The 13,130-nt window shown below is 45.2% G+C and overlaps 1 protein-coding gene across 1 annotated transcript; it reads right to left on the bottom strand.

Annotated features, from left to right (window-relative positions):
• Window positions 1–6,950: 6,950 nt before the first annotated feature.
• Window positions 6,951–13,081, bottom strand: LOC127005530 (eukaryotic translation initiation factor 3 subunit I-like). The gene is made up of 5 exons (XM_050874455.1): window positions 12,946–13,081; window positions 10,755–10,981; window positions 10,095–10,267; window positions 9,639–9,778; window positions 6,951–8,035 (listed from the first exon to the last, which is right to left on the bottom strand). Exons 1-5 carry the CDS (start codon window positions 12,946–12,948, stop codon window positions 7,589–7,591), a joined length of 990 nt encoding a protein of 329 aa, XP_050730412.1. The 5' UTR covers window positions 12,949–13,081; the 3' UTR covers window positions 6,951–7,588.
• Window positions 13,082–13,130: the final 49 nt, after the last annotated feature.

Below are 13,130 nucleotides of genomic sequence, written 5' to 3'. Positions count from 1 at the left end.
TCATCATCATCATATCATCATCTACTATTACACAATTAAAGGCCTTTCCCAACGTCTTTATCCTCTCCCATGTTATATATATAATAGTGTAGTCCATCTGCTTGACAAATGCTTTAAGACTAAGTTATATATATAGTCTCCACTGATCTCAAAATACTTTAGAGATCAGTGTGAATCGGTTCTCTGTTTGTCCTGTCAGGGGCCATATTCAGAAAGCAGGTTGTAATTAATAAGCCTAACAACGGTGTAAAGCCGCGGTACAACCTCCGACCCTTAAGGCGGCTTAACACCTGGCAATTCATAGTCAACATGTCGGCGCCAATAATAAAACAAGAAATGTCTGCAGATACAGACAAGATTTGAAGCCGGGATGCCGAGGTGGCATTATTAGAAGTGAGGCAGCATCGACACTTGTGGGATCCACAAGATAAGCTGTATAAGAAGCTGAGTCTACGGAAAACGACGTTTGAGAGAGTGGCAGCAACTTTACGAGAAATGTTTATCTCTTTGCGAGATATCGAAGGAGGTAAGGAACGATTATTTTCGTGTATTATATAATCACACTATATGTAATGCCTGGGGGTTGCGATGGCATGTTCCTCCCTTCTCCTTTGTTGTTATAAATGCAACAATAAACAATCAATCAATACTACTTATGATAAAACTCGTTTACTTAGAGTATTTCTACAATATTAGGCTCGATTGTGGTTTTAAGATATGGTAGTAGCCTTTTGGGGTGTCTGGGATGAATTCATGCCCTTGCATACTTGCAGTTTACGTCTTGATGCTCCCGGCTTCTCCTCCCACGTGTGAACGTACTTAATTGCTCCCGAGAACATGCATCGATCCGGGAGGTTGTAAAGGAGGTGTAAGGAGGATGTAAGTTACGACCTCGACGGAGGTGGTGTAAATCTTACAACCTTCTTTATATTGACATGAAATATGTCCTAATTAGTGTTTCTTGACAAAAAATAAAAGTATAAGAGTCATTATGGCAAATTCCTTCCATAAAAGCGAGAAGGTACAGGGGTTGCGTTTGTTTACATCCTCATGCAGTCAGACCAGCCAGCACCCACGATGGAGATTCTTATCGCTGTTCTGCGCATGACCGTGCTTTAATTAAGGAGAAATAAGGAGAATACGTGATCGCCTTGACCCTCTCTCCGTGAGTGATGAAGAGCATTAACTAACTCAGTAAGTATAGAGGGGTTGCACGTGACGTCATCAGCAGCGATCAGCTGATCACTTCGCAGCTGCCCCGCAAAGGCCCGCCATTTTGGGAGGCACATATTTACCACAATAGAGCTCCTCAGCTTTTCCCCGCCATGTTACTGTGTTGGTGTTTGTGTTAGTGGCCCATCTATTACTGTGTTGGTGCGTGTGTTAGTGTCCATCTATTACTGTGTGGGTGGCCCGGGTGTGTTAGTAGCCCATCTATTACTGTGTAGGTGGGTGTGTTAGTGGCCCATCTATTACTGTGTGGGTGTTAGTGGCCCATCTATTACTGTGTGGGTGTTAGTGGCCTATCTATTACTGTGTGGGTGGGTGTGTTAGTTGCCCATCTATTACTGTGTGGGTGGGTGTGTTAGTGGCCCATCTATTACTGTGTGGGTGTGTTAGTGTCCATCTGTTACTGTGTGGGTGGGTGTGTTAGTGTCCATCTATTACTGTGTGGGTGTGGGTGTTAGTGGCCCATCTATTACTGTGTGAGTGTGTTAGTGTCCATCTGTTACTGTGTGGGTGGGTGTGTTAGTGTCCATCTATTACTGTGTGGGTGTGGGTGTTAGTGTCCATCTATTACTGTGTGAGTGTGTGTGTTAGTGTCCATCTCTTACTGTGTGGGTGAGTGTTAGTCTCCATATGTGTGGGTGTGGGTGTTAGTGGCCCACCTTTACTGTGTGGGTGTGGGTGCTGGTGGCCCATCTATTACAGTGTGGGTGTAAGTGTTAGTGTCCATCTATTACTGTGTGGGTGTAAGTGTTAGTGTCCATCTATTACAGTGTGGGTGTAAGTGTTAGTGTCCATCTATTACTGTGTGGGTGTAAGTGTTAGTGTCCATCTATTACTGTGTGGGTGTGAGTGTTAGTGTCCATCTGTTACTGTGTGGGTGTGAGTGTTAGTGTCCATCTACTACTGTGTGGGTGGGGGGTGTTAGTGTCCATCTATTACTATGTAGGTGTGGGTGTTAGTGTCCATCTATTACTATGTGGGTGTGGGTGTTAGTGTCCATCTATTACTGTGTGGGTGGGTGTGTTAGTGTCCATCTATTACTGTGTGGGTGGGTGTGTTAGTGTCCATCTATTACTGTGTGGGTGTGGGTGTTAGTGTCCATCTATTACTGTGTGGGTGGGGGTGTTAGTGTCCATCTATTACTGTGTGGGTGGGGGTGTTAGTGTCCATCTATTACTGTGTGGGTGTGGGTGTTAGTGTCCATCTATTACTGTGTGGGTGGGGGTGTTAGTGTCCATCTATTACTGTGTGGGTGTGGGTGTTAGTGTCCATCTACTACTGTGTGGGTGTGGGTGTTAGTGTCCATCTGTTACTGTGTGGGTGGGGGTGTTAGTGTCCATCTCTTACTGTGTGGGTGTGGGTGTTAGTGTCCATCTATTACTGTGTGGGTGTGGGTGTTAGTGTCCATCTATTACTGTGTGGGTGTGGGTGTTAGTGTCCATCTATTACTATGTGGGTGTGGGTGTTAGTGTCCATCTATTACTGTGTGGGTGTGGGTGTGGGTGTTAGTGTCCATCTGTTACTGTGTGGGTGTGGGTGTGGGTGTTAGTGTCCATCTATTACTATGTGGGTGTGGGTGTTAGTGTCCATCTATTACTATGTGGGTGTGGGTGTTAGTGTCCATCTATTACTATGTGGGTGTGGGTGTTAGTGTCCATCTATTACTATGTGGGTGTGGGTGTTAGTGTCCATCTATTACTGTGTGGGTGTGGGTGTTAGTGTCCATCTATTACTGTGTGGGTGTGGGTGTTAGTGTCCATCTATTACTGTGTGGGTGTGGGTGTGGGTGTTAGTGTCCATCTATTACTATGTGGGTGTGGGTGTTAGTGTCCATCTATTACTGTGTGGGTGTTAGTGTCCATCTATTACTGTGTGGGTGTGGGTGTGTTAGTGTCCATCTATTACTGTGTGGGTGTGGGTGTTAGTGTCCATCTATTACTGTGTGGGTGTGGGTGTTAGTGTCCATCTATTACTATGTGGGTGTGGGTGTTAGTGTCCATCTATTACTATGTGGGTGTGGGTGTTAGTGTCCATCTATTACTATGTGGGTGTGGGTGTTAGTGTCCATCTATTACTATGTGGGCGTGGGTGTTAGTGTCCATCTATTACTGTGTGGGTGTGGGTGTTAGTGTCCATCTATTACTGTGTGGGTGTGGGTGTTAGTGTCCATCTATTACTTTGTGGGTGTGGGTGTTAGTGTCCATCTATTACTATGTGGGCGTGGGTGTTAGTGTCCATCTATTACTATGTGGGCGTGGGTGTTAGTGTCCATCTATTACTGTGTGGGTGTGGGTGTTAGTGTCCATCTATTACTGTGTGGGTGTGGGTGTTAGTGTCCATCTGTTACTGTGTGGGTGTGGGTGTTAGTGTCCATCTGTTACTGTGTGGGTGTGGGTGTTAGTGTCCATCTATTACTATGTGGGTGTGGGTGTTAGTGTCCATCTGTTACTGTGTGGGTGTGGGTGTTAGTGTCCATCTATTACTGTGTGGGTGTGGGTGTTAGTGTCCATCTATTACTGTGTGGGTGTGGGTGTTAGTGTCCATCTGTTACTGTGTGGGTGTGGGTGTTAGTGTCCATCTATTACTGTGTGGGTGTGGGTGTTAGTGTCCATCTATTACTATGTGGGTGTGGGTGTTAGTGTCCATCTGTTACTGTGTGGGTGTGGGTGTTAGTGTCCATCTATTACTGTGTGGGTGTGGGTGTTAGTGTCCATCTGTTACTGTGTGGGTGTGGGTGTTAGTGTCCATCTGTTACTGTGTGGGTGTGGGTGTTAGTGTCCATCTATTACTGTGTGGGTGTGGGTGTTAGTGTCCATCTATTACTGTGTGGGTGTGGGTGTTAGTGTCCATCTATTACTGTGTGGGTGTGGGTGTTAGTGTCCATCTGTTACTGTGTGGGTGTGGGTGTTAGTGTCCATCTGTTACTGTGTGGGTGGGTGTGTTAGTGTCCATCTGTTACTGTGTGGGTGTGGGTGTTAGTGTCCATCTGTTACTGTGTGGGTGTGGGTGTTAGTGTCCATCTGTTACTGTGTGGGTGTGAGTGTTAGTGTCCATCTGTTACTGTGTGTGTGGATGTGTTAGTGTCCATCTATTACTGTGTGCGTGTGGGTGTTAGTGTCCATCTATTATTGTGTGGGTGTGGGTGTGGGTGTTAGTGTCCATCTATTACTATGTGGGTGTGGGTGTTAGTGTCCATCTATTACTGTGTGGGTGTGGGTGTTAGTGTCCATCTATTACTGTGTGGGTGTGGGTGTTAGTGTCCATCTATTACTGTGTGGGTGTGGGTGTTAGTGTCCATCTATTACTGTGTGGGTGTGGGTGTTAGTGTCCATCTATTACTGTGTGGGTGGGGGTGTTAGTGTCCATCTATTACTGTGTGGGTGTGGGTTTGAGTCTACATCTATGTCTGTGTGTGTGGGTGTTAGTGTCCATCTATTACTGTGTGGGTGTGGGTGTTAGTGTCCATCTATTACTGTGTGGGTGTGGGTGTTAGTGTCCATCTATTACTGTGTGGGTGTGGGTGTTAGTGTCCATCTATTACTGTGTGGGTGTTAGTGTCCATCTATTACTGTGTGGGTGTGAGTGTTAGTGTCCATCTATTACTGTGTGGGTGTGGGTGTTAGTGTACATCTGATCCTGTGTGGGTGGGGGTGTTAGTGTCCATCTATTACTGTGTGGGTGTGGGTGTTAGCGTTTATCTATTAATGTGTGGGTGTGGGTGTTAGTGTTTATCTATTACTGTGTGGGTGGGTGTATTTGTGGCCCATCTATTACTGTGTGGGTGCAGGTGTTAGTGTCCATCTATTACTGTGTGGGTGGGTGTGTTAGTGGCCCATCTATTACTGTGTGGGTGTGGGTGTTAGTGTCCATCTATTACTGTGTGGGTGTGGGTGTTAGTGTCCATCTATTACTGGTGTGTTAGTGTCCATTTATTACTGTGTGGGTGTGGGTGTGAGTGGCCCATCTATTACTGTTACTGATAGGTGCTACACTGCCACTCGCGGTAGGTAGACAGGGGCTGCCAAGTACAGGTCAGTTGGCTTTTTGCGAACCCCTTACGTTCTTTCGCTCTTGCAAAACACCGCCCGGGGATGCCCGGGGTTGAATTAGTCATATAATCATTGTTCCTATCATCAAATATATCTTGAAGTTTGATAATAAATGTATATACTGTATGTCCATCATCATTTGGCAGCCAAATGGATAGTTATATAACGAAGCCTAGCCTCACTGCCCAGATTTGTTGCATAGGTATTCTTTTAGATTGTGATATGAAGACGGGAGGCACGGGCCAGCCATCATCAGGGGGCAGGGGCTCAGCTGATCGCTTGTGCCTCCCAAAATGGCTGACAGTTGTTTTTCCTAAAACAAAAGCGAAGCGGTGTGACGTCAGTGCAACCCCTCTTTACAGTGACAAAAAAAGTACAGTATTGTCTACAAGATTGCGAGTTTCAAGTTTGCGATTCACCAAGTTTGCGACAGGGACCTCAAAAATTTGATTTTTATTGAAAACCGAAATTGCGATATGACCCGAACTTTGCGGGTGGCTCGCCTGAGAAAGTGGTGGTTTACGCTCTAGTTAACGGGGCGGAGGTGGTCGTGACGTCAGGGCGCACTGCAGCGTCACCACTACAACACTGTATTCTGCCGCCCACTGGTAATGTTCACCTCACCCCCGCGGTCCCACCCAACTAAGGATAGTTCAGTGAAACGTCATCAACTAAGCCATGACGTCACTGGAGACCCACACGTGTGGCCGCGGCCAATAGCTCAGTGAAATGTCATCAACTTAGCCATGACGTCACGGTGGTGACGCGCGCTGGAGCCCCTCGCCAGCAAGTCTCATTTGTATCTTGGTTTTATTCAAGGATTTACACATCATATTATGAAGTGTGGTGTTTTCTGAAGCTTCAGTCCAGTGGCGCCGCGGCCACACGTGTGGGTCTCCAGTGACGTCACAAGCGCGGTGCATTATGGAAAAAACAAATGCTTAGCGAGCTATCCTTTATATGTCTCTCATCCTTGGTCCCACCCACACTTCTACCCCTACGTCGTTTGGGCCCTCAAAGCCCCTCAGAGGCACTCTCCGTTCGCTCCCGGTACCCCTCCGCCGTCCGCGCTAAAGCCGGCGCGGCGGGGCAGCGGCAGGGATCCACCGCAGGGTTCACGCAGCGCTGGTCGCAGGCGGGACACGCTCATGCGGTGTGGGCCCGGTGTGCTGCGGCTCGCATTTCGCGGTGGCGGTTGAGCCCTCTCGCCACTCATGCCGCGGGCTCGGACCGGCGTGTCTCCGGCCCTTCCGTGGAACGCGCTAGGCTGCGGCTCCCTCTATCACCGGCTTTCTGGCCGGCATTTCAGATGAGATGTTGACGGTTTTCAATTTTCCCCATAAGAATAATGTTTCAAAGTTTGCGACCTGCAACGTCGACCTATTCATCGCAAACTTGGAGACAGTACTGTATATGAAAGGTAAAGAAAAGGAGAATAGGAAAAAGATGACTAAAATGAATATACAACTGAAGGTTAACTAAATACATTTATATAATAAATGTGGATAGAAACACTCAAAAATAAATAAATAAATAAACAAATCAAATTAATAAGGAATATGAATGATAAATGTAGACAAAAGCAAACACATAATAAAAATAAAAACAAATAAGTATGAATAAAAATGAATAAATGAAGCTGCCAAAAATGCATCCAATAAAACAACCACCTCTCCTGAAATGGCTTTTATTCAGGAACTGCACAACAACATATGCATTCATCCTTGGTATTTCGTAGAAGTATCAAACCCCACAACTCCCACCGATAATAATGGTGATAATTTTCCTCCCTCCCACCCCCCTAATAAAATGACCCTCTGACCTCTGACCCACAACAAAAGGAGAGTGGGTCAAGGTGTCAGGTCAAGGTAATGGCCGAGACAGATAGACAGACAGGCTGGCACTCGTATATGATTAGGAAAAGTGTGTGAGAGAGGAAAGGATCAAGAGGAGATGGACCTATGAAGCAATGCAAATAGGTCACAAGAAGTAGAAGACCTGGCAAGATATAATTTCAGACAGACTGGCTGGCACTCTCTCCCCAGATGTTATTTAGAAAAGTCTTATGAAACAGAGGAAAGGATTGAGACAGACCTATGACTCCAAACCACTATAGATCAGAAGAAGAAAAATAAGACCCCATAAGATATAATTTAAACTAAAAAATAAACAAAAAATGATGATTCAGAGGAAGAAAGAGGACCCTAAAAGATATGAATTCAACTGCAAAGAAAAAGATACTCAGAAAAAGAAGATCCCAGAAGATATAATTTCAAACTAAATAAGAAATAGATAACAGCACTCTGCCCCTAGAAGTCGAACTTGAATTGGTAGTAGGCGTCGTCAAACACATGCACCCTCACGTAACCGTCCTCACCACCGCTGGCATACCCCCGACCATTAGGGTGGAAATGGATTGAGTTGATGGGGCCGAAATGTCCTTTAACCCTTGCAAACTCCTCCTCGAACACCAAGTGGAAGAAACGTGCGTCAAACTTTCCGATACGAGACGAAGTGGTTGTGACGTCCATGGCCTCCTGTCCGCCGCCCATGACCACGTGCGGGTGAGTGTCGACCAGCGGGGAGATGGCGGCAGAGTTGACCGGCCTGTCCGTCTTGTACATCTTGAGCGCCTCTAGGTTGGAGATGTCCCATAGCCTGGCAGTGGTGTCCTTGCTGGCGGTGATGAGCATCATTCCGTCGTGACTGAGCTGCATGTCCTTGATCTGCTTGGTGTGCTCCTGACCCACCTCAATCTATGGAAGGAAGACAGGGTTAAGAATGAGGGGAAAGAGAGATGATGGTGATGGAAGGATGGTGTGGAAGAGTAAGAGTGAGGAAAGGAATAATTAAGGGAATAATGGAGAGGGAGTAAGTGATGAAGGAGTAATGTGAGGAGAGGAGAGTGGGCTAAGGGTGAAGGAAGGAAGGGGAATAATGAAGATGGAATATATTGTATTGAAGAGGAAATAATGAGAGAAGAGGAAGGTGAGGGTAAAAGTGAAAAAAAGATGCAGTACAAGTGATAAAAGCAGAAACAAGATAATAGAGGATGAAGGTTTAGGGGAAAAAGAAGAGAGAAGAGAATAGCTAAAGGAAGGTAAAGGAAAGAGTGAAAAATATGAGGGGAGAGGAAGGTGATAGGTGAGGGTGAAGGAAGCACTGAGGATGAAGGTGTATCAAGAAAGAAGAGAAAATGGCTGATTGAAGGTTGTGCAGGAGGAGGTCGACTATAGAGGAAAGAGCAAAGTTAGTGTAATAGTAGTAGCAGTATAATGTTGTGTAGCAAATGACACGACTATAGAGGAAAGAGCAAAGTTAGTGTAATAGTAACAGCAGTATAATGTTGTGTAGCAAATGACAAAGACTAAAGGAAAATAGTAGTAGTAGTAATAGTAGCAATAGTATTACTCTAGTAGATGCAGTAGGAGTACAGGTAACTCGATTTACGCGAGTAAGAGGTCGCGTAAATCAAAAACAATGTAAATCAAACAAGAGGTAGGTTTCTATCTAAAAATAAATATTCACTTCATTCAATGGAGAGAGAGAGAATATCCATATCACCGAGATATCCACCCAAGCACTCAGTCTCAGCCTCACTCGTGTGAGGAAGAAATGAGGGACACCATGAGTGACTGGCTAGTATTGGTACCAGACCGAGCAGTCTGGTACCGGTACCGTACCGTATAGCTGGTACCGTTAGTACTGGTACCTGCCCACCCCTATTGTTGTTCAAGTGGCGCGCGGGAAGAACTGAGCTCAGCTGTGTGGCCGCGGCGCCGTGTGAGTCCAGTTGCGTGAGACATTTGGTGGCCACTCCATAAAATATCGCGGATAAGTTAAAAAAACGTGTAAATTAAACATTTCTTTGGATTTTGGACCCCGTGTTATTTAAAAAAACGTGCAAAACAAACTCGCGTAAATCGAGTTACCTGTATCTATATCGGTACCAGTGTTGGTGGTAGTCAGTTAAAGTATTAGTTCTAGTGTTGGTCGCAGTAGTACTCAGTGGTAGTTGCAAGGGTGGTTGTAATAGCAGTAGTAGAAGTATCAGTATTAATGGTAGTGATGGTGGTAGTAGTAGTAGAAGTACAGTAGACCCTCTGTTTAACGCAAGACAGGTACCAAAGAAATTTGAGCGAAATGGAATTGTTATTTCAATGAGATTTATCGATTTGGGACTGGTGGGACTTTATTTCAGTGTGAGTGAATGTGTGTGTGTAGGAGTCAGGTCAAGGGCACATTATGAGGAAATCATTTAAAAGAAATACGCTAAATGGAGGGTCTATTGTAATTGTAGAAATTATCATTATTATTGTCATTAGTAGTAGCAGCAGCACCTCATCACCCGTTCCTCACCTTCTTGCCGGTGCGCATGTCCCACTTGATGATGGAGCCGTCCTCGTGGCCGGTGACCACGTACTCATCCAGTGGCCCCCACAACACCGCCAGCGCCTTGGTGTCGTTTGGCGTCACCTGCGTCTTCATGATGGGGGTGGCTGGACAGTGAGGAAAAATAAATAAATAAGTAAGTATAAATATATGAATAAGTAAAATAAACAATATACACTACAATAAAAAATAAATTACTAGTGTTATACATGTCAGTTACTTTATATCTGTACTTTCCGTGTCTCTGTCCGCAATGTTTAATTAAAGACATATCACAGTTTCTTTGCTTGTATTTCGTTTAATCAAAAATGTATTATTACCCTCACAGTTACAACATTTTATTCCTTCAATGTGTCTGTGTTTTATTGGGCAGCTGTGTGAGAAGGCCAGGATAAGAATAGTACAATTAATACTTCAACTCACAGTCAACGTTGTTGGGTTCCCGCACGTCAATGATGTTAAGCTCGGAGTTGTGTCCCATCATCTTGTCGGTGGTGTAGGCGATCATGGTGCCAGAGTACGAGAAACTGACGCCACGCACCGACGTCTTCATCTCCAGTGTGGCATTGCAGGCACCCGTCTCCACATCCCAGATCCTGCAGGGGAAAAGTTGGCAAGACGGAGATGAGATTTGGGAAGATTTGAGATAGCTAGAAACTTTTGAGGAAAGAAAAAGGATGGCAAGACTAAGATGAGACTTTGTGGAGATTTGGCTGGCTTGAAAATTTTAGGGAAAGAAAAAGGATGGCAAGACTGAGATGAGACTATGGGAATATTTACATCTATCCATTTTAAACACTAGTATAACATTCCATTTCTTCTAAGTTATCCTACATACACTATACATGGTCCTTGGTGACCAGTATTGGTATATCACTAACTCATCTCACACATAGAATTACAGCAGCCATATGAGGAAAACACAAATTATGTCATTGAGAATAAAAAGAAATGCTCTATGAAATCTGGAAAAAAAGAGAAAGTAAATTACAGGATCAGACCCTTCAGTGCTGTTACAAAGGCTATACTTCACCCCATCATCTGTTTTGAACTGAATTCATAACACACTGCCCAGCCCTTCACCTCATGGTCTGGTCTGCTGAGCCGCTGATGAAGAGGGAGCTGTCCCACTTGACGTCGATGCACCACACTGTTCCAGAGTGGCCATCGTAGGAGCCCAGTCTCTCCCCGTTGATGGAGTACCACACATTGGGCTTGGGGTCCTTTGAGGCGGAGAAAAGCAGGTCTCCCTCACGGTTGAACTTGATCTGTGTTATGGAGCGCTCGTGCCCCTGCAGCATAATGGGCTTCTGCACGGAGAAAGGGAAGACAAACACTTGTTAGTCAGGAATATAAACATTAAATACATAGTCACACAAATTAGCATAAGGATATATTTGCAAGGTGTGGTGAATAGTATTTATCAAAGTTATTAGACAAAATCTAATGTAACCTAACCTAATGAGATGGTTTTGTTACACCTCGACACCATCCCTATTATCTAACCAAACCTAACCTTCTAATAGGGGATCGAGGGACATCCTTTGCCGACTCTTTATCTTCAGCAATATTTTTCCAGATATTATTGACTTACTCTCATATTATGGTTTAAGGACATGCTTTCTTTTCCTGGACTATAATACAGAGGCAAATGGTAAAGATTCGTTTTAGGTCCGTGCCAGTATCTCATAATCTACTTTATGAAACATCACTATCTCTTCATATATCTTTTCTACAAACCTTCAACAGTCATGGAAACGCTTTGAAAATCCAATTCAAGGACTTTTTTTTCACTCTTGAAAATAGGGGATAATGTTTACGAAAGCGCGTCGCCTCCTCTGGCGGCGGCCGCGGTGACGCTGCAGCCGCCGCAGCCATAAAATAGCTCGAAGAGGGTTTAGGGTCGGGGAGCATATTTAAACTACTCCAACTGAACTTTACGACCTACTAATGGGGGGGTTGCACCCCCCTCGACCTCAACCCCGGCTGCAGCGTTGCCGTGGCCGTCGCGCTTTTGTAAACATTATCCCCTATTATCAAGAGTAAAAAAAAAAGTCCTTACATTGGATTTTCAAAGCATTTCCATGACTGTTGAAGGTTTGTAGAAGAGATATATGAAGAGATACTGATGTTTCACAAGGTAGGTAATGAGATACTGGCACGGACCTAAAACGAATCTTAACCGAGGCAAATTACATGGGCATAGTGATTCTACACAATAACCTGGGGGTGGCCTTTCATGAAAAAATTTACTGATGAGCAAAGTAAAGCACAAAAGGATAATGGTGGGGCAGGAAATGGTGAACGTTCGGTATTATTCTAGATTAGGGCTCAACTCACAGCCATGAATGCCTTGGTGCTCTATGAAGGGTTTAGTGTCCATACAACACATTGCCGTATTGCTTTGCCGTCGCAAATCACTCGTTCTTGTGATATAAAAAATTTTGTCGTAAATATTTACGTCAGTCGCGCAGTCGTGCTTGCCATGGTGGTGGTGGTAGGAAGGACTGTAGGGTTGCCAGATGCTTCAATAAGAGAAATCCTCACACCATATCATGATATATAATATATACATAATATATAAAATAATAATGAGGATAATATTCATGAAAGCGTAGCCCCAGCCGGTGTAGTGAGAAATACCTCCTCGCAGAAATAAGTCGCGTATACATGGGGGGGGGGGTCCAGGGGGGGTTAGGTTGTGTACATTTCGATTGGAGTAGTTCAAATACGCTCCCCCACCCAAAACTCTCGATTTCCCATGGGTGTCCAAGCTGAACCTCTCTGCGAGCTATTTTGAGGCTGTGGTGGCGGGTGTTCAACATGCTTTGAATTTTTTTTCTTTTTTTTTTTTAGAGATTTGCGACAGAAACAGTTAGCAGAGTATTTCATAGCACAACGAAAACAATCAGAAAAAAAGTCTCGTCCGTCAGTGTGAGTTGGGTCCTATTCTGGACATTTACCAAACGTTCCCCTTGCCCCAGGTGATGCAACTCTTCATTTATTTCATACTCGAGCCTCCACTGCCCATACTCACACTGTCCCTGCCCCACACCGCGCCCTGCTTCCCGCCACGCCCACGCCCTCTCCGCCGCGCCCCTCACCACATATTCACCCCATGTTGCCCTTCACCGTCCCGCCGCGGCCGCCGACATGTGGTGCGGCACTCCCACCCACACCACATAAGAATCACCCCATTTCTCCCCCGATATCTGTCTGCAGGGACGTATAAGCCAGCCCAGTCTCACCCCCGGCCCCAAAAGAGAATATTTACCATGGTGACGAGGTAAAAGCCGCCTGCCGCTGCCTCCTCCTCCAGTCAACAGTGCGGCGCGAAGGTCCGTCTCGGCGCAGGGACAGTACCAGTATGCTCTATTTGGAGACTAAAAGCACCAAATTGTGAGTAAAAGTTAATGTTATAATGTAATAAAACCTGTAAGTGTGAATAATGCGATGAAA

This window comes from Eriocheir sinensis, chromosome 30 (assembly GCF_024679095.1).
Source record: "Eriocheir sinensis breed Jianghai 21 chromosome 30, ASM2467909v1, whole genome shotgun sequence".
Taxonomy (NCBI): domain Eukaryota; kingdom Metazoa; phylum Arthropoda; class Malacostraca; order Decapoda; family Varunidae; genus Eriocheir; species Eriocheir sinensis.
Note: the sequence above shows the minus strand (reverse complement) of the source record. Positions and strands in the feature narration are given on the sequence as shown.